This window comes from Corvus kubaryi, unplaced genomic scaffold (assembly GCF_017639235.1).
Source record: "Corvus kubaryi isolate FWS band 111438036 unplaced genomic scaffold, C.kubaryi_AGA036_p1.0 68, whole genome shotgun sequence".
Lineage (NCBI taxonomy): Eukaryota > Metazoa > Chordata > Aves > Passeriformes > Corvidae > Corvus > Corvus kubaryi.
This window is the reverse complement of record NW_024582056.1, coordinates 14,009,391-14,028,008: the sequence shown is the minus strand read 5'-3', so window position 1 is coordinate 14,028,008 and position 18,618 is coordinate 14,009,391. Positions and strand designations below refer to the sequence as shown.

Genomic DNA, 18,618 nt, shown 5'->3' with positions numbered 1-18,618 from the left:
TTTCTGATGAAAATAGCCAAAAACTGAGTGTTGAGTTTGAACACAGCTGTTCAGAAAGAGTAACTAGATAGTGTACTTGATTTAGCCCATTTCTCAAACTTCCCTGACTTTCTCAGGAGGATGACAGTCTGGCTACCTGGGACTCCCAGTCACAAATGTCCAATCAGCCATTTGTAGCAGATATCCTAATTCTCTTCCTTTCTTTAGCTGGTGTTTGAATTTGCAAAGTTTTAAAATCTCTTCACATGTATAAGCAATGCATTGACTTCAGCTGTTTCTATTTCAGTGAGAGAGTGCTTATTGGAAAAATGGTTGCTAAAAGAGGTGTTTGCACATAGTCTATGAAATTTCAGTGTTCGCTATTTAAATAAAACTTGTGTGAGAAGCAGTCCAGGAAGCAGTGCCTATTGCAGTAGTTCAAAGCTGAGGGTGCAAGCTCAAGCAAATGCAGTCAATAATTGGTATTGTTTCAGAACTGGAAGCAGATTTTTTAACTGCTCTTATCGGCACTGGGCACCTTTCTCTCTCATTCTTCTCTTTCATCCTATCTCTCAAAACCATGGATAAAACATATCTTAGACTTTTTTTAATGCATGACAGAAAAAATATAAACTGGTGCATTTGTATTTATCTGTATGAAATGGCTGTTCTAAAGCAGAAAAATGCAGTTTGTTCTGACTCTCCTGTGGTAACTCATCTTCATCCTATGCTTTCATATGGTTACACCCTATACTGAATGAAGGTGGAATTTAGGCTGTTAACAAAAATGATTCAGTTGACTCTTTTTTTAGTAACTGGCTTGTGCTGTTGTAATTAAACATGATTCCAACACAAATTGCTCAGCATTTTTATAATGTATCTATAAATGTGTGCATATTTGATATATGCTACATTTAAATAACCTGTAATGGAGCAATTTTTGAAAGATACCATCAAGTAACAGCAGGAGTTTGAAGAAGAAGAGAATTGCACTTGTCTTTTTTCCCCTTTGCTTTTTGCTTCTCGTTAATTCTTTCATCTATTGTAAAGAAAATTTAGGTGAGTGATACTTAATATTACACTATCTTCTTCAACAGCACTGTCATGATAAATATATACAAAAAGGGTTATTAGAACACAGACAGAATGAAAATTATCATTTTTTGTAAATATTTCAATATGTGACATGCAATCCCTTTTCTTGTTTTTCACACCTGACACTTAGGCTCATGCTTGACATACAGTCAACCTGGTCTCCTTCTGTTTATATCATTTATATAAGACCTATTTTCATGGAATTCAGCTAAGTTTCCACTGGATGAGTGTGCTTTCTTCTGATTCCTAGATGGTAAGAGTTTTGAGGCAGGGACCATTCCTCTGATCCTTTGTTTGCCTGGTGGATAGTGCAGTTGTTATAGAGATTAGAACAATGCCTCTGACTAACAGAAGGTGCCTCTGTCTAAGAGCTATGACTCACAAGTTCTTAATGGGTTTAGCTGGAGCAGTTTAAATGATCCTGCCTCCATCTCTCTGCCTCCCCCTCTTATGGAAATTAAACCCCCAACAGTAGGAGTGATACAAGCAAACCCATGCTATCTCTTCATCTATCTCAATTTAAGAGCTCTGTTTTACTTTATCAGCTGTCATCAATGCCTTTATGACAGTTTAGAGGCTTGACACTGTGAACTGGGAAAGCTGAGCAGCAGACATCTATTTCCTCCTGCCATCCAGATTTGGGGCAATAGCTTTTGATTGGAGCAAGACAAATACTTTTAGTGGCAGCATTTTAAACTGCAAGAGCTAAATCAGTGTTCATAATCCAAAGACTTCACCCTTGTTATTTCTGTGCTGCAAATAAAAAAACAATATGGTATCACCCCTACAACCACAGCACACTAGTTTGAAAATGGTGGATTTTAAGAATGAAGCTCAAAGTATTTGTGCCAAATACATCTGAGATGTGGAATCAATCATAACCATGAAATATCATTAATCAATATTCAAAGCCTCTTCAGGTAAAAGATGGTCACTGAATAGTAGATATTGAATGTGTGGTAATACTTCAGGAAAGTATAAAATAGGTAGCTGACCTGTTATTTTGGCAGTCTTTCAGACAGGCACAAACCTATGTAGTCATATTTTCTAATACTATAATTCTACTAAAGGGCCTTGCACACTCTGAATTTATAGCTCCCTGTGAGACCTACAGCTAGTTCTTGGCTTTATGACTGATTTATTGTTCCTCCTTGACAAAACATCTTGTCTTTTCAACTCTTTCTTTCAGTGTCACAGAATGAACTGGAGATGGATACACCATCTTCTGTAGTCTTCTTGAGGTCATTTTTATAATCCTTATAGCCCTGTGGCTGTGATTTGGTGGCCAAAATCCTCAGTCAGTGCCACAGGAAACAACAGCAGCAGAGGTAATAACAGCAGTAGAAATAGGAATGGCAGCAGAAGTAGCATCCAGATTTATTCTTTGTGCTTTTGTTGGTTGATGAACATACAGATTGAATGTTTGAAGCACTGCAAATGCAGCTGTGCAACTAACTTTCACATTTTTATTCACAGAAAATTAGGCAGTTTTTTTCCAAGATAGTAGCATTCATGAGTAGGTGGGGGAACAAACTTCAGTGAGGCGGATCTGACTAGAACACCCACACACAGACAGGATAACAATTTGCACTGCCAAAAAGTACAGTGGCAACTTCCTTATGATAGGGTAAAACAGAGTTTGAAGCAGTTTTCTCTTCTCAAGGCAGGCAGCAAGATCATTAGTTGCTCTTCAAATACCATCCAGCTTTATCATCAACAAAGAAGGATAAATTGATTATTACTGTAGTATAAAGATAGTAACAGTTTCTGGAATATCTTTGAAGCTTTTGAATTGTCTAATCAAATATAAAATCCGTCTCCAGAAAATAAGAAGATACTGAAATTGTTGAGCTTTCTAGCTAGTCTAGGCTAAGGTTTCAAAGAGAAACACTAGAAAAAAGTTGATCAGAGGTGAAGAAAAACCACATAGAAAAAAAATGGACCAACAAAACCCACCATCAAGAATGCCCTTTCCCCTGAATCTGTGAGCTGAAAAGAGCAGTTTTCAGGTGTTTTCCTTCCCTTCCTTCAGTTCCCAGAAACCTTCACTGTCCTAAACTTCTTCAGGTGGCACAAACAGGGCAAAGCTTCAATTCTTCATATAATTCACTCTCACATTATGAGTAGAAGAGAATTCCTCTTCATCCTCATCCTTTAGCCAAATTTTTTGCTATTTTAGATGAATTACATCCTTTAGACTTCAGCAGAGTTGTATCCGTTCCAGCCAGCAGATAATTGCACCCATTCTTTTCCATTTTTTGTGATGCAAAGGATTTTCATAATGAAGCAGGGCACCATAGATGGGAAACTTTTGCTTCTCATCAGAAAAAAGTGAAAATATCCTCTGCTTTGCTGTATATCTGTCAAGTAACAAATGGGTTGTATTCTGAAGCAAGGAAATCCCATCAGTTATTTCAAGAGCAGACCCTGTCACATATGCTGCAATCTCTGATGACCAGAATTCACAGAATTCACAGATGACCAAGTGCAATCTGTCTGATTGTGAAGCAATGGAAAGCAATTTGAGTGAGCTGACAAACAAATCATACACATCTTTTCCCCACCCTTTTTTTTTTTTCTCTTCTTCCTTTATTTTCTTCTCTTTGTTTACTGAATGTGTGTCCCGCCTGCAATCTTTCTAGTGGCTTTTTACCAAAGAAATTTGTATCAGGCATGTAGAACAGAACTACTGTGATTCTGCTACTCAGGGAACTCTTGAGTGGTCTCCTACCAGACCTTTGCATGTGAATTTTGTTCTAAAGGTGAGGTTAGTCTGAAAGGTTTACTTTTAAGCAGCTAAAAGAAAGGAAGACATATGATTAAGTGCATATGTAGCAAAGACAGACAGTGACACACACCAGTAATGTTACAAAAAGAATAGGAAAGATCTCGGTGCACATATGCATTATATAAATTACAATGTAGATGGGTAAAGGGCAAAATTATTTTCTTAGACTTTGTACATTTAGTTTCAGCTGTGTCTGTTCTCACTGTTTCTTGACTAGCTTCATAAGAGACAAAGAATTAATGCAGCATACAAACACCATCATTTTTATAGAAATATGAGTTTCAGTGAAGCTGTTCTGGGTCTAGGTGAACTAAGCACTAGGAACAGGAGTTTAAGTACTCATATGCATTTTGTTCTATCAATAAATATGCACATACAAGAAATTAAGATCTGGGGTTTTTAAAAGAAACATAAGGCATTAGTGAGTTGATTCTGCACTGGAAATCCTGGCCTTAAAAAACAAAAGGGTGGGGGGTTAGCTGCTGTAAAGACCTTGCTTTGTCAATGAATTCATTTGGAACATGTTGACACTTCTCAGAAGATGTTTACAGTATCAAGGTCAGGAACTAACTAGTTATTAGGGCTACATCAACTAACATGGTTTGAATTGATTACATTATTTCAAGAAGCTGAAAAAAGTAGAGCAGCATCTTTTCATGAAGAGGGAATCAAAGTGTCAATTTCAAGTAAAAACAGAGATTGCAATTTTTGCAAGTATTCCTGACAACAGCAGAATAAGGTTCAGAACAAGAAGAACAAAATGGTTGCTTGGCTTTTGCTTTCATGAAGTCCAAAGGAAACAGAAACTTGACTTATTGCTATGCCACAATCAAAGTAATGGTTGGTGCCTCCCGACATTATGGGTACTCAGTTTCTAAAACAGCAACTATGAAAGCCAAAGAGTCTCTTAGTGAAGAAAGCACTAATGGTGGCTGTCACCTTAGTGGAGGCTAGAGCAGACATTTTGTTCCATTGCTTTAAGAGGAGATGGAACATAAATTAAAAAGAATTTAAAAACCCAACACAGAAGCTGGTTTATATCCTAAAAGATTCCAAACTGGACATAAAATTTGTGTTTAAAATAGGTTGATGGTAAAAGATTCCTAGATTCTCTAGATAAAAATGGAGACGGGGTAATGTCCTCAGTTTATCAGTATCAACAGACTGAAGAAAAAAGTTTTCATCCTTTTTTTTTGCATTCATGCCTGATGATCAGCTTCTCAGTGTGATTTATGAAGCCAAGAATCCAGGTCATTGGGCCCACGTAAGTACCACCTTCGCCTTTGAGCTCCTTTTCAAGTCACTCGCTGGAACTCTGCCATCATCATAGGAATTTCTGGCATGTAGATAGCTTAATAGATGGATCTGTTACTTCATGAAAGAATGAAAAGTTGCTAGACATGTGCAGAGCCTGTATATAAGCAGTGAGAAAATTGACCTAATTGTCACTTCTTCATTTGTAATTCTCTGAGACTGATCTTCTTGAGTCTGAAAAGCAACTAATGGCTTTGAGCGCTTTAACAGAGCATTGGCAGAACAGGAGGAGTTTGGGGGATATAGTCATTCTCAGTGCAACAAATGCTTCAGCTGATTTTGTTGCTATAAATGTTGAGTGATTTGAATGCAGACAGCAGAGTTTAGATTTGTATCCATGAAACAATGACATTTGCTGCAGCTTGGAGATCATTTAGCTTCCTTTCACCTGAATTCATTTTTGTTCTTGGATCCCATTTAATTGAAGCATTCCTTAGAATTACAAAGCTTTGTCATAACTCTGTGCTTTTACCTTTGGACTAAGGTTGTTATGAATTATGCAGGAAAAAATGCCTGTCACTCCACCTACATAGGACATTTTCTGGATATATGCAGATTACTCTGTCAAATTACTTAGATTCCCTTTAAGCTGTGATGGGTTACCTCATTTGCTGCAGCCCGTAATTATGAAATGAAAGGGTCAAGCTGTGTTGGCTTTGACTTCTGCTGTCCTGACTTTTTTGACTTTGGGGTAGTCATTTAGTGCTTCTTAGTACATTATATGAAGATTCTCTGTGGGAGATGTTCTCATTAGCTATTTCTTCCTATATTGAATCTCCATTTTGCTTACAGTAATAAATATTTTTTTTTTACACTCACATAATATTTTTCAGAGCAGTGCAAAATACTAAATGGACCTCATAGCACTTTGTCAGCCATGGCTATATAGCTCCCTGACAGTTATCACAGATATTCTTACTTTTGAGCAAAGTAGGAGAATAGCAGAAATATCTATTCAGCTGGGAAGTGCTGATGTTTTAGAATGGTACTGACTGTAAACTGCTTTTATAGAGCTACATAGTAAATATCTATTGTCAAGAAATAAAAGAAATTCTGCAGAGTACTCCAGGATAGAAGGAGCCAAGTAGAATGCTACCTACCTTTTAAAAATAAAATTTGGGTAAAAATATTTATATAATCAGAATCAATTTTTCATATATTAGTAGCTGAGTCCTTCAGCAGTAGCTGAATACAGAATTCCCAATAATTTCACAGTGTCATGTTTCCCATTGTTGCAGATGTACTTCACAATAATCTGTGAGCATGGCAGTAAATATGGCCAACAACCACGTACCAGCTCTCTAATACTAGAGAATATTTAATACAATTACCTATGGTTAATAGTACTTTTCTATTCAAGCAGCATTGCTGCAGTCAATGTTTTACTCAACATGAACAAACATCACAACCTGTACCTCCTTCAAGTAAAAATATGTACTTAATCATGATACATTTGTATTCAAACATGTTTCTATGTTCTAGGCTGGATGGATACATTGCTTACACATAATGAAATCACACAGCAGTCTTGTGCATGCATAAATATGGCTAGCACGTTGTTAAAGAGGGGAAGACCTTCTCATTTGATAAAGTAAGAAGGATGTGTTGATTTTGTGTCATAAAAAGGTACACTATTAATGTCTGTGACACCTCCTTTCTGCTTTCTTTGAGGTCTCAGAACTGACATCTCCCCTCCCTCAGCTGACGTTGCTCCTCTAAGTTAGATAAAGCTAAAACTCCCCACTTGTCCTCCTGTGAGTATTTCTATTACTGTAGAACAACTGTAAAATGGAATGAAAATCTGAATCTCACTATAGCTGGAAGAGTCAGGCCAAGATATTCTCAAGTTAAGAAAGCAAATCTTGGATCTCAACAGCTGAACTGATGTTTAAAATATCGGATATGTTTAAAATAACTGATGTCAAAAATATCACCAATAATTTGTGTAGCAAGTGACCATTAAATTGAAATTAAGCATTAAGTGTGATTCCTGGTACACTTTTATTTCTTCAGTAGATAAGCTACACCTCTGATGAATGCAGCATTTGTCTGTGCTTTGTCATAAAAAAAATGAACTGATAAACTAACTTACATTTTATCTGTTCAATTTTTAAATTATTCAGGATTGGGATTGTCTGTACTTGATCTGAATTAATCTTTGCTCAAGTAAAAAATTAAAGATTCATTTTTCTTTTTTTTCTTTTTTTTTTTTTTAAACAGGGACCTTTCTGTGTAATAACCTACAAGCTCTCAAGTAACAAATATCCAGTAATCAGTCAAGACATTGCTTGGACTAAAGACATAAACAATACTATAAAGTCAATTATATATCCAAAATGATTTAGTGCATTAGCTGTTTTGTTCACACTTTGGCCGCAATGCAGTATAGTCTGTTGCTACATATTTCATAAACCTCTGACTATTTTAATAAATTTCACATAGGATGGAAAAAAACACAGAATTTTCACTTTATGAAAAAGTCTGCTGCTTTGAAATGTATGAGTCCAATGGAAAATAAGAAGTATATGCATTTATCTGAAAGGAAAGCCATGGTGGAATGGTGGTTTTAAATCAAGTGAAATATTTCTTTTCTTCTAACAGCTTAGACATTTTTTGGAAGAGCTAAAAAATGAAAGTGGCTCAATTTCAGGGAAAAAAACTGAATGTAACTTTTACATAAATATTAAAAAGTGTATACAGAGGCAAAATAATGATAGTAGATGCACCAACATTTTAACAGCAATAAGAAATTTTATATGAATAATCACATTGTTCCAATCTGTAAGGAAATGTATTTTCCTTATAAAAAAGTCTTTCTAACCTTTCTTGCCTGTAACTTGAAAGTGATTTCACAATAGGTGTGCTATGAAACTTGCTGTATTCACAGTTTTTGATTTAATAACACACTAGCAGAAAAATGATGCATCAAAGCTAATTAGCTTCCCTTACATATTTTAAGGTGGTTGTGATTTTGTGCCTTACATTGGCCCTTGGTGTAAATAGAAGTAACTCAGAAACCCTTAAACTTGCACAGTTTGTTTTTCAGAGGATATTTAATCATTTACATCTCAAATTTTTATCCTGTCCATCCTCTTTTGCCATCATATAGAACTGCACCTCCTGTATATTTGTGTACCTTTCCATAACTGTGAATTTTACAGTATCAATGTAGAAGATGAAGACTGATATTGATTATAGGTTATGTATACAGTGCTGAAAAAAATCCCCCCAATAAAATGTATAGAATTTTAATTTCTACATGACAGACAATGGAGACATTGCCATTTTAACCCTTGATTCAAAGCCAATGATCAAGCACCTGAAGATGATAAACACACATTCTCTGACACACCCATGGTCTTTCTAAAGCCTACACAACAAAGAAACTATCTGGTGTGTCTAAGGTCTGCTAAGATTTAGAAGTCAAGGTCCTTATGAAAATTGAATTGACAGTAAAAGTAGATTAATTTTAACAAATGTTGAAGATATGAGTTAGGTGACTGGTGTAAAATAACTTGGGAAGGATCACATCTGGATGATGTTTTATTTAATTTATCATGCACAGACATCTTAAAATGAGATGAGTCATTCACTGACATGCCCTTGTCTCTTCACACACACTACAGGGAAAGCTAAGCTTTGATTTGAGAGCTAGCCTTAGGTGGGTAAAACCAGCAGAGATAAAATCCACATACAGAAGTTTAAGGATTTTTGCTTCTTCTGCTCAAAAATTTATTCTTCAGATTTTAGGAAGTAAAGAGATAGCATGAAGAAGAGAACCAGAGAGAAGGAGGAACAAATGAGCACCACACTCTTCCTAGTCACAATTCCTGGTTACCTTGTTGATTTAGCCTCCTTTTACATGCTGGTAAGCAATCAAATGAAAGCTCAAAATGCTTTACCATACCTGATTGTGGACTTTGTTTGGGGATTTTGGCTGCTGCTTCGGGGCTGGAGGTGGTACGCACACGCTGATTGGCAGAATTGTGGATGCTACTTGGGACAGCTGCTGAGATGTTTTTACGAGGTTTCATGTCTTGCAACCACATTGGGGATGCCTCAAAGGCTTGCATTCGCCGAGAGTGGCTGCTAGCATTCACTTTGAGAAATGCCTGGGCCTTGTATTCCTGAAGGTCTCCATAGTTGGCATCGGTCACCCTGCACTCATACAAGCCTTCATCCTTTTTCCTCACTTTTGAAATCTGCAGCTTGTGGGAGATATCATTCCCTTGTACTTTCACTGTCTGCAAATTTTCCAGGGAAAAAAAAGAACAAAGGAAAGAACGTTGTCATGAATTCTTCTTCCTTTGGGAAAACTCTATGGACATAGAACCCAATTACTCAATGGTGTGATTGTGCTTACTGCAGGGAAGTTACATCAAGGATGAATATGGCTAATTGTATCTATGAGGATGCCTGACGTCTTGTTTCCAAATCTGCTTAGATGGTTTGCTCTGAAATCTAATTAGCCTCAGACAAAAAAACCAAACTACCATGCGCATTCCAATTAATTGCTTAAGATCATGAACATTCTTAATGAGCTTTCTTATGTAAACCTAGTATCTGTGCACTTTATTGGTTAAACCTTTCCAGTTAGTGGGCTTTACTGAATAATTCAGTTTCTGAACTAGTGCATTAACAATTTTGCTGGAGATGTTTGCCAAGATTTAAACTATGTTAATAACTATTTATTAGATTAACTTGTACTATTCACTACATTGAAACTGTATATTTTACATTCAGTTTGTCTCCTTCAAGTGTGTCTAAACTCTTGGTATCTTTTTGTGTTAATGGTAACAAGACGTCTTGTGTCAGGTTGTTTGTTTTGTCTTGTTTATCTGTGTACTTATTAGAAGCACATATTCAGAATCGTTTTAAGAGCTGTCAGCTAAAATAAGGCTTCTGATTTATTTTTAATTATTTTTAATGTCTGAGGGCAACATAATATATTTTTATTTTAGATAATTAAAATACACATGAGTAAATTATACATTCAGAAATGTGTGATAGGTATATTAAGATGCATTGGGAAAAGTTAACATAGATTCCTTTCTGTATGTTCATCACTTTAGAGAATTAATATTTAATTAATTTTCTATTACTCTCTCTCTGAATTAATATCTGTTGCCTCACAGGAAGCCAGTTAAAAGGTATTCAGTGGGATATAAATCTTCAGCTTTGAAGAACTTCTGAACCTGGTTAACTTCCAAAGTTACATAAACACGGATGCAAAGGTTGCTTTTGTGTCATCAATGACAGCCAATAAGGAGACATCAAGATGATGAATACATGGTGGATCACAAAAATAGAGAACTGTTAGATTGAAGCTAGACACGTTAGTGGGGATTGTACGACATATTACTTCTGATAGCTTGGCCTGCTGTAGTCACCGGTGTTGGCAAGGCACCTATTCTGCCTTCTTGATAAATTGAAGAGCAATACTTGTGAATATGTCATTGCTTTAAGATACTGGATGGACTTAATAGCCTGTTGTGTTGTACCCAGCTCTGAATTTATACTTGGCAAACTGAGTTGAAAGTATGGATTACATACTTACAGGCATAATGTATGCAATATTAATTGCACAGAAAGTGCTGCATAGTTATTTAAATCAAATTCAATAATAATAATATATCTCTACTGAACAATTCATGTTCAGCAAAAGGATTAAAGAAGATTCATATGAACAGAAAGAGGATTCATAGGTCATATTGTGCCTGCATTTGCTCCTATGCAAAAGCCACAAAGTTAACAGTGTTGCAGAGCCCTGATGAAAAACAGAATTTGTTTTGACTTTTGCATTTGAAATTTAGAAATTGTTGCAGTCAGCACAGATGCATGTTTTCTGTTTGTGCTGGTTTATCATTTAGAACAGATAGAAACAGTGTATTTCAGCACACATTTAGCATTTTTGAATATATTTCCTAAATGCTCTTAAACGTTTTCTCTTCATGATGATAATTTACAGTAGTACTAATGGAGCTGTGTATGCTTTAAAAAAAAAAGGCTACGTTTGTAAAAAGTAGATTTAGACATCTACATAATGTTGACTTTTTAAATTACAAATATAAAATAAGTGTTTTATGCAAGCTTACAGGAACACTATAAATACCCCATCATCAATTATTATTATTATACATAATGAAAGAGATTTGTAACTTCAAAGATGAGACAAGCTTTACAACCTATATTGTGTCTCAGTTCTTATGGATTACTACAGGGATTCCAAAGGAGCCAGTATTGATATGGAATGAATTATCTGCTAGCCCTATGTCTAGTGGAATAGTATCCAAGGACCACATGTGAGCCTCATTTGTAAGATAGTCTACAAATGCAACTGAAGATATGGTCCATGACACAAATAGTTTCTAGTCGATGGTGAGAAGTATCACAGAAAACATAAATATGGCCAGAATATGTATTGTATTGAACACAGCGTATATGAGTTCTCATTTATAAATGCCCTTCAGCTATACTTAGCTGCACTTTGACCTGATGCAATTACTTGGTTTGTTATTTGTAGGCATCAAAAAGCAGCAGAGCAAAGGATTTGTCAGAAATCATTCCCCTTTATTTGTTGCTGGTTTTAAGCTTTGCTGCTACTTAAAGCCTTGTCTGCAGCTAAAAATCACTTCCAAAGCGATTGTGCCAGGCAAAGGGAAAACCCCTCTGGGCTCAAAGGGAATATTCATGCTGCAGTATCTACTAAGTATCTGTGTCTTTCCACTGCAGTGAGCACCACACCATCATCCCACCACCAGACATTTCTTGGGATGCTGAGGGAGGAGGGTCTGAGCTTTCTGAGGTCAGAAGCAGCCTTCTGGCTGTCCCTGACTCAGGACATGGGGCTGCTGTGGAAGGCATCCTTTCCCTGCAGGGAACAACTGGAGGGGGAATGGAGCAATGCTGCTTATAATTCTGTTGAGATAAAATCCTGGTTTAATCTCCAAGCAGCAGATTGGTAACTCCGGTGTCAGAATCTCTCTTTTGTAAAACAGAGTCTCAGCGGCCAGGATTTGAGATTACTCCCAATGGGGAGGTTTTGTCCAAAGCCTTTCTGAGCTTTTTTTCTGCCTGGGGGTATGGACCTGAGACAACACCCATTTAAGCAGTTGCACACACCGCTAAAGGAAAGTGCAGCTTCATGGACAAAATTCAACCTTAAAACCAACTTTGGAGTGCTAAGGTAGACTCAGCAGTTACCCAGAGTAAATGAAAACACGAAATACAAGGATGGGTGCAGACTGAATTCTTCACAGGGTGCAAACAGGGTGTGCCAATGGTCTTTGCCTCGGCCACGCCGGTAGATGCCTCCATGTCCAGGGGTGTGGGGGTCTGCATGGGGCAAGGCTGTCCTGACTCCCTCTGCCAGGGGCATCAAAGAAGTAGTAACAGATTTATAGAATCAACTATTTAGGTTGGAAAAGACCTCTAAGATCCTCGAGTCCAACCACTGAGCTGCGGGATGCCAGCTTCCCGCAGTCTGCCGTGCGGGTGGGGAGAGGATGAGGGGCAGGACGGACTCGGCGATCCGAGGCTGGGTGGGCCCTGACGGGGGAAGGAACCCCAGGCCGGCGGGGGCTGCCCGCGCCCTGCGGCGACACTTACGCTGATCTTCGTGCCGTCGCTGTCCAGGTCCCGCTCGGGCAGGAGCTCCACCTGCAGGGAAAGGAGCGCCGCCGTGGGTCTCTGGCCCCGCGCCCCACTCCGCGCCCCCTCCCGCCCCGCCGCCGAGCCCGTGGAGCGGCGCGCCGCGCCTGCCACCTGCGGGCCGCGCCGGGGACAGCCAGGGAACAGCCGGGGACAGCCGGGAACAGCCAGGGAACAGCCGGGGACAGCCGGGGACAGCCGGCACGGGCGCCCGAGGGGCACGGACCAGCGGACCCACCACCCTCCCGCCTTGCTTGGGCGTCTCTTCGGAGCGGCTGAATGCCGAGCCCGGTGACGACGTGACTGCGGCCACAGGAAAGAGCGTCCCCGGATGGCAGTGTGAGTGGCCCCTCCTGTCCCGCTCAGAAGGATGAAATCACGCTGTTGACTGATTTTGGTTTTTTACTTCTTTAGGGGCATTGGTTCCCCCCTGCCTCCCCCGCCCCCTCCAAGCGTGTGCCCTCCTGTGGCAGCTGCGTACGGAGTTAGGACTGCCAACTCGACTGAGCTAGCTGGAAATTGGGAGGCACGTGTAGGATCTTGCCTCTTGGGAAATACAAAATTCCCACAAGGAGCAATCTTTGAACAGCTGCTTTCCAAGGGAAAATGAAATAGGGAAAAATAATAATAATAAAAAAGAAAAGTGTGGGGAGGAATAGACTTTGGAAAACCTGTGTGGTTTTATGAACAACCCTAGCTGCATCATGGAAGTGACAGCACCAAAGGCACCAACCCCTGAGATGGGCATTTTCCTCTGCAGGTCCCTGTTCTGTTATTTCATAGTCAAAATTAAGTTCCTAGGGAGGTACAGAACCTCTCTCAGCTCCTTTCCTCTGGTCTCCCCTTCTCTCCTTCTCTCCTTTCCTCTCCATCCTTTCTGTAGCATTCTCCAGATGGTTTTAGGACCCCATGGCAGAGGATCAGTACCTGAGTGCCTGTCACCTCAGCTCCAGCCTCTTGGTCCTCAGCCGCCCGCAGAAACCACCACTGGATCTCAAGGTACACCGAAGTAGAGCCACTTTGGAAAGCACAAGACATCTCCACGTTCTGCCCTTCAGTGGCCGTGACATTTCGGGGAAACTCTGTGAATTTTGCTGTAAAACAAATGCATAACATAGTGGGATCTCCTGCTACCTACTGATCGTTTATGGTCTGCTTCTTGTGTTGCCTTTTTTATTCTTTCCTCTTCCCCACCCCCTTTTTGAATTCTGTTTTCTTTTCTTATTCCCCCTCTTTTTAATTTTTTTTCCCCCCGAGTTTCCCACACATTATCTCCCCGGGTATTCTCACACCCAGGTATGTTTTTCCTCCCTTATGCACAAATCCACCCTCTTTACACTCTCAGTTCTGCTCATGGGAAATGCTATAGATCCCCCTGCTTGCTCCCATGAGCTAGTGAAGTTTCACATAATTAGGTCCGAATACCCTTGGGCAGAATGCAGTATTTCACCAGACTCACTGAGGGATTTTGTACAAGACCAATTTAGGAGAGGAAAAAAATCGGACTGATTTATTGTATTATGTAGGGCTGAGCTGTAGACCTGTAAATTGTTAAACGTTGCACAGCCAGCCGAAGCAGCTGTTGGCACAGGCACCTCTGGGTACTCTTCTGAGTGAGTGTTACAATCACTTGTCAAATGTCCTTTTCAAAGGCTTTACCTGAGTTCCTTACTCAGATTCTCAGAACCTCTGCTTGCATAATCAGACCAAAAATCAATTCACCTTCTGTTTCTCAGTCCCAGCAGACACTTTCTAGAACCAACCTTCATGTTTGTATCTCAGTCCTTCAACAAACAGGATCTACCCATTTCAGTTTACCACTTCTAGGTATAAAAGCTAATGCTGATAGGCATAGTCCAAGACATCAGTAATTCTTTAAGTCTCAGGCTTTACTTCCTTCTCATCCTTTCTTATAACTTACTTGAAAATTGTACAACGTAGTGAATCATGATAGTCAAGTGAGGGGGACTGCAGACAAACAATCTAATAAATAAATGCCATGTTTCAAGAAGAGGAAAATTTGGAAAGACTCTGCAATGTCGCTTTCTGTTATGAATTGTTAGAGATTGACTAGAGCATATTATTATGTGAAGGAAATGTGATGCGAAAGAAATATTGCTCATTGTCTCCTCCCCTCTCTCCCTCTCTTTATCCAGTCTTCCTAGCCAGCCTGGAATTGTTGGGATAATTTGGTAAGCAGTGTTACTTCTCTTTCCACTTACATTTGTGCCTGGCAACAAATACTTTCGAAGCTGCTAGCTTTATATTCCACGGTGCCCCTTTTTCTGACCCCCACCCCCACCAGCCAGCGATTGCTAGTCACCGAGTTAAACTGGCAAAAGGACCGTGCATTTTTGTGTGTGTTCGGGGCTAGTAAGTTTGTTTTGGTTTGGTTTGGTTTTTTTCTCGGTTTGTTCCACCTCTGCCCCCCTGGTCAGTACGCGTGAGCGGCGTGGGGACACGGAGGGGAATACTGCCGGCATTCCCCCCGGTGGCACCGTCAAGCGCAAAGCCGCGGGGAGCTGCGGGAAGGGGAGGGCGAGCAGGGAGCAGCGGGCAGGGGGCGGCGGGAGGGGGCAGCCGGCGCAGGACCAGGATGGGGCAGCGGGCGCGGGGGTGGCCCGGCGCGATCTGTCCGTGGTGCTGACGGCGGCGCCGCAGCCTCGGGGTCCCAAACAACCGGCTCCTGCAGCGCCGGGGCTGCTTGAAATGCAAGGCGCGCCTTTCGGCGGAGAGGGAGGGAGGAGGGCGACGGGGGTGGGGGGAGGTATTCAAAGAAGTCGATTTTGGTTTTTTCTCCCCTTTTTTTTTTTTTTTTTTTTTGGTGGAGGGAGAGTGGTAGAAATGCACATAGTCACGAAATAGGAATGAAGGTCTGACTGAAGACTGCAGGATAATGAGAGGAAGGGGAACGCAGCACGGAAGGAGACTGCAATATTTTAAGAGAAGCAGTAGGTTTAGCCAGCCGGTACTTGGTCTGAATGCAATAATTATGCATGCACGGGTAGGTGCTTATTGTATGCAAACATGCCTATATAACAACATGCACAACCCAAACACATGCATGTCCATTCCCCAGCACCCCTTCACTCTTCTGCAAGGTGCCTGTTATTCCCCTCTTTGCATTCAAATAAAGCAAGCCTGTTATATTTCTACTTTGGGGAAACTTCTCACTTCTTTTCCTATTTACAGACAATTTTGTCTGTACAAACCAAGTGTAAACCTGATGCTCGGTGTCCTCATCTCTTACACATTTTGGTTGTTTTCCTTCTTTTCCCCTTTCTTCCTTTCCTTCCCCCCCTCCCCACCCCAATTCTGTACTCAGTCTGTTTTGGCATAGCAAACCACACACTCGTATTTGACAATAAGTGATCTTACCTTGGGTAGAAAGTCCTTGTTGAATATACATAACTGAAAAGAAAATGAATCCAATATAAGCTAGAAAGATCCCCATCATTCCAAGATGAAGAAGTCACATCAGGGTAAAAAAAAAAAAAAAAAAAAAAAAGCCAAAGGTGCCCTCAAAAGAGAAAGAACTGATATATAAGTGTATGTATGTATTTCAAATATATGAACAGAAAGAAATTTGCAATGTTACAAAAAGGCTCTGTATTGTAGCCCTAGCTGCGACACTGGCAGCATTCTGCTGCTCAGTGGAGTCTTTTTCTTTGAGAAGAGCGAGTATTGCAATACAGTGTGGTTCAGATGAGCTGTCTCAGGCGCTGTGTTGCTCGAAGTCCAGATACAGACTAAAAAAAACACAAACCGTTGAAAAGTGGGTATCAGCTGCCTTCTGTGCCTTTTTTCAGCTACCTGGCAGCTTCGTCCAACGTCAGCTCTTGCTGCTTAGGATGGCGTGATGACTGCCCTCCCTACTCACTGATCCAGCTTGGGAAGAGAGGAGTAGGAGAAAGAAAAGGAGGGAGGGAGGGGGGGAAGAAGAGAAGTCTACTGTGCTTGTATTGCTTCAACTTTTCCTTCTAATGGCTGCGATAATGCCTTTAACCCTTCCCTCTCCCTCCCCATACTCTACACCCTCTACCTGTTCTAACTTCTACTGGTTCTGATGCTGGGGTAAATCTGCAGGTTTTTTGGTGTGCTTTTCTGGTTTTTGGGGGCTTTTTTGTTTCTTTGGGTATTTTGGGGATTTTTTGGCTTTTTTTTTTTTTTTTTTTTTTTTGAATAGTGTACAGCTTATGACAGAGCAGGGAGCTTTTATTGTACTGATGTAATCTTCAATCTTACATCCCAAAACACTCAGTGGCTAAGAGGGCAATGCAGTGGTTTGATTTTTGGTGAGTTAAGCTGTTTCTGTTTTCTCCTTTTTCTTTCCCTCTTACAGGGTCTGAGGGGAAAATAGTTACTCAGTAATCAGTAATCCTGTCGCACTTGCTATTGCTTGCTCCAAATAACTGTGCTTCTAGCATCTTACATTAAAATTACTTCATTTTGTCATCAAAGACAGATAAAGAGGATGATACTTAGAGTGTGCTTAGGTTACATTATACACGTTTCTACAGAAAAATATTTAGCTAGATAAAAATGGATTTTCATACCTTACGGATTACTCACATTAATATATGTATGTATGCACACCAGAGAAGCTGTTTATAGTATATTAAAGAATGCTTCCTCCTGCAGTGAATGCTTCCTTCCTTGTTCCCTGTTTTCTGCCTATGTATATTAAGAATGTTCAGATAAGAGACTAATCTTGACAGTGTTAGGTATTCAAAATACCCTGAAACACATCTGCACTGAGAGAAGTTCTCTGGCTGAAATCGCCCTGCTGCTTGTAGTAGGAAGCCATCTAGAAAGTGCTTGTTGCACTAAGCAGTCACCAAATACCTTCTGAAGGCTGAGACAAAGACTAAATACAAATTGAAAAGAGCACCTGATAGTCACTCAGCCTGCCAAACAGCTGAACTTAACTGCTAATCACAAACTAAAAAAAGCAACAAGCCAGTAGCAAATTAAGAGTATTTTATCTGCACAGGCAGTACGTTTTTCTGGAACAGGACAGGTTCTATCATTCTTGGCAATGGGAGTGCAGCAGTTGCACAATGGTACAAGATGCAACTTTCACCTTACTCACTGCATTAGCCAAATTATTGCATGCATACAAGACATCTGACATAGCTGCAGAGATCTCTTTCACAGAACTGATGATATCTGACTGGAGAACAATCTTTTTTTCTACCATTTTAGCTTCCTTTTTTTTTTTTTTCATAATTGCATGAGTTCCCATTTTTATTTATGAAAAGAAGGAGCCATTTCTCCATGGCAATAGCCTATTCCAGTCATGTCATAACTTAAGCTTAGCAAAAATTCTGAGTGAAAATTAATACAATAAATCAAATATAATTTAAATTATTAAAATGATCCCCCAAATGGGAAAACATTTGTGTTACTTGAAAGATTTCCTATTAGCACAGAGTTTTAATTACTTAAAGGAGGTCATGATGGATATACTCAAAACCAAAGAAAGGGTGTTAAACAAAAGAAAAGCACCAGTCTTTTAAGGTGGTAGACATAAATTATCTGAAATAGCCAAGGTTTGTTGGTGATTCAATGATTACACACACACTGTAGAGGTCTTTACAGGTTCAGATGGTGAATGTTTCAATAATTTCTATAAAAGAAATCAGTTCCTTTTCAGATGGGTAGCCAAAATCCTAAGTCACTCCTGAAAATGAAGGCTGATTATAGGATTCACTTCAAACCCATGTACGTCATCAGTAATCAGTTGAAATTACAAATTAGAGACATTTTATCAGCAGCCAAGTTAAATGTAA

General features: G+C 39.7%; 1 protein-coding gene across 3 annotated transcripts in view; it reads right to left on the bottom strand.

Annotated features, from left to right (window-relative positions):
• The window catches only part of VSTM2A (V-set and transmembrane domain containing 2A), a 28,955-nt gene extending 12,211 nt beyond the window's left edge, over window positions 1-16,744 (bottom strand). For 2 of the 3 annotated variants that reach the window (XM_042048757.1, XM_042048756.1), the window contains exons 1-4: window positions 16,205-16,742; window positions 13,754-13,920; window positions 12,785-12,835; window positions 9,084-9,420 (exon numbers count right to left, since the gene is read on the bottom strand). In XM_042048757.1, coding sequence (XP_041904691.1) covers window positions 9,084-9,420; window positions 12,785-12,835; window positions 13,754-13,920; window positions 16,205-16,283 — 634 coding nt within the window. In that variant the 5' untranslated portion in view covers window positions 16,284-16,742. Of the gene's footprint in view, window positions 1-9,083; window positions 9,421-12,784; window positions 12,836-13,753; window positions 13,921-16,204 lie in introns of all 3 variants that reach the window. The other variant, XM_042048758.1, reaches the window with a different exon arrangement.
• Between the last annotated feature and the right edge of the window lie 1,874 nt (window positions 16,745-18,618).